A 1,785-nucleotide genomic window follows, 5' to 3' on the forward strand; every position below is an offset into this window, starting at 1 on the left:
CCCCCGCCCACGGGCCGCCCCCTGGGCCCTGTGTCCCTTCCCCCGCTGGCGGGGCCCGGACAGAAGATGGTGCAGAAGAAAACAGCCGAACTTCAGGGCTTCCACCGATCATTCAAGGTGAGGGCCCTGTTGATTTGGGGGGCCACCGGAGTGGCCACTGCGGGTGACAGAGCCCGTCCCTGAAGCTCCTGTGGGAGGCGCCCCCCCACCCGCTCCCGGGGCTGCCCCAGCCCGGAGTGCACTAGAGTTGGGTGGGGGGGAGGTCAGCAGGCCGCAGCCGCGTCTCTGGCTGTGGCCTTCGGGAGTCTTGTCCTCCAGGAACCCCGTCTTGTGGCTGTGTCCCTTGCAAGCCCCAGATGTTTGCCAGGGGTGGGGTGGTGGGGACGGCAGGCCTCAGTCCCGAACCCCAGCGCCGCGTGTGGTCCCTCCTCCCGGAATCGCGGGGTGGCTTGCATACCCTGCTCCCCTCAGCTGTTTGTGCAGGAGTCTGGAGGACTCAGCAGGCCTGTCCCCACCTCTTTCTGGCCCGTGGGGACCTTGGTTCAGAAACCCTTGGCCCTGTCGGCGGCCCTGTGAAATGGGGGAGTGGAGAGGATGCCCCTCCCAGGCACCCCGGGCCCAAGTGCTATTTCCTGTCGGAGCGGGAAGTTTTCTGCAGCGATCTGGTGGCGGCTGCGGCCACAGAGGCGGCGCAGTGGCTGGCGGCTGCTGAGTCCTGGTCTCAGATGAGCAAATCTGGGGGTGGCTAGGAGGGCAGGTGCTGGGCAGAGGCCCCCATGGGGACTGGCCCAGGGGACGCAGTGATGTCAGCCTGCCCGCCCCACTCGGCAGGCTGGGTTATGTAATGGCTTGGCTTCCCTGGGCTTCCTTGGGCAGGGACCTGTTGCCCGGTGGAGGAGGCAAGACTTGAGAGAGAGAGAGAGAGAGAGTGTGTGTATGTGTGTGTGTGTGTGTGTGTGTGTTGTACACACGGGCTCATACCACTGAGGGAGGAGCATGGAGCGTCTGCGAAGAATTCCCAGGCCTGTCCAGCCAGTGTTCCTGGCCAGCTGCCCCACCCCTGCCCCACATGCTTGTCATCGCTGTTTTCCCCTAGGGTGGCCAAGGCCTTGGCCTGCAGTGTCTGGTCTGGGTGCTAGAGGGGTGGATTTGAGATGTCATGGATGGTGGTCTTTCCCCTCCAGGGGGTCATTGCACAGGGCCGGTGAGGCAGCAGCCAAAGCAAACCCAAGCTTTCTGGATGGTTCCAGCCACCTTCTGCCAAGGCCTGCTGACTCCGGGAAGCAGCCAAAGCCTGGGCGAGCTGGGCCAGGCTGGGCTGGGCTGGGCTGGGCTGGGCTAGACTGCACCGCCCACATGGCTTGGGACTGTGTTGGGCCTGTGTGCAGGGCAGCTGGATGGCTCTGCTCAGAGCTGGGACTGTGGGAGTCCCTGGAGGAGAAGGCCCTCTAGGTGGCCCAGAGCTGTTTGCTCAAGGGAGTCTCCACCCCTTACCCAGGCTGCTACTCCCTGGGGTTGGGGCCACTTTGGACACCACCACCCCACCTTCCAACCCTGCCAGCTCTGCAGCACAGCAGGTACTTCTGCTAGGCCTCATGGCTTTATTTTATTTTTTGTGATGCTGGGGATAGAATCCAGGGCCTGGTATGTGCTAATGAGCACTTGACCCTGAGCCACTCCCCCAGCCGTATCACCCCCCCAACCTTTATTTTTCCAGTAGTAGGGATTGAACCCAGGGCCTTTGCACTGAGCTACATCCCCAGCTTTTTTTTTTTTTTTTTTTTT

General features: G+C 62.6%; 1 protein-coding gene across 4 annotated transcripts in view; it reads left to right on the forward strand.

Moving 5' to 3' along the window:
- Positions 1 to 6: 6 nt before the first annotated feature.
- Positions 7 to 1,785, forward strand: part of Mknk2 (MAPK interacting serine/threonine kinase 2) — a 13,957-nt gene continuing 12,178 nt past the window's right edge. For all 4 annotated transcript variants that reach the window (XM_010634898.3, XM_010634897.2, XM_010634900.3 and 1 more), the window contains exon 1: positions 7 to 117. In XM_010634898.3, the coding sequence (XP_010633200.1) occupies positions 67 to 117 (51 nt within the window). In that variant the 5' untranslated portion in view covers positions 7 to 66. The remainder of the gene's footprint in view (positions 118 to 1,785) is intronic.

This window comes from Fukomys damarensis, unplaced genomic scaffold (genome assembly GCF_012274545.1).
Source record: "Fukomys damarensis isolate Sample0158 unplaced genomic scaffold, DMR_v1.0_HiC HiC_scaffold_37, whole genome shotgun sequence".
In the NCBI taxonomy this organism is placed as follows: domain Eukaryota; kingdom Metazoa; phylum Chordata; class Mammalia; order Rodentia; family Bathyergidae; genus Fukomys; species Fukomys damarensis.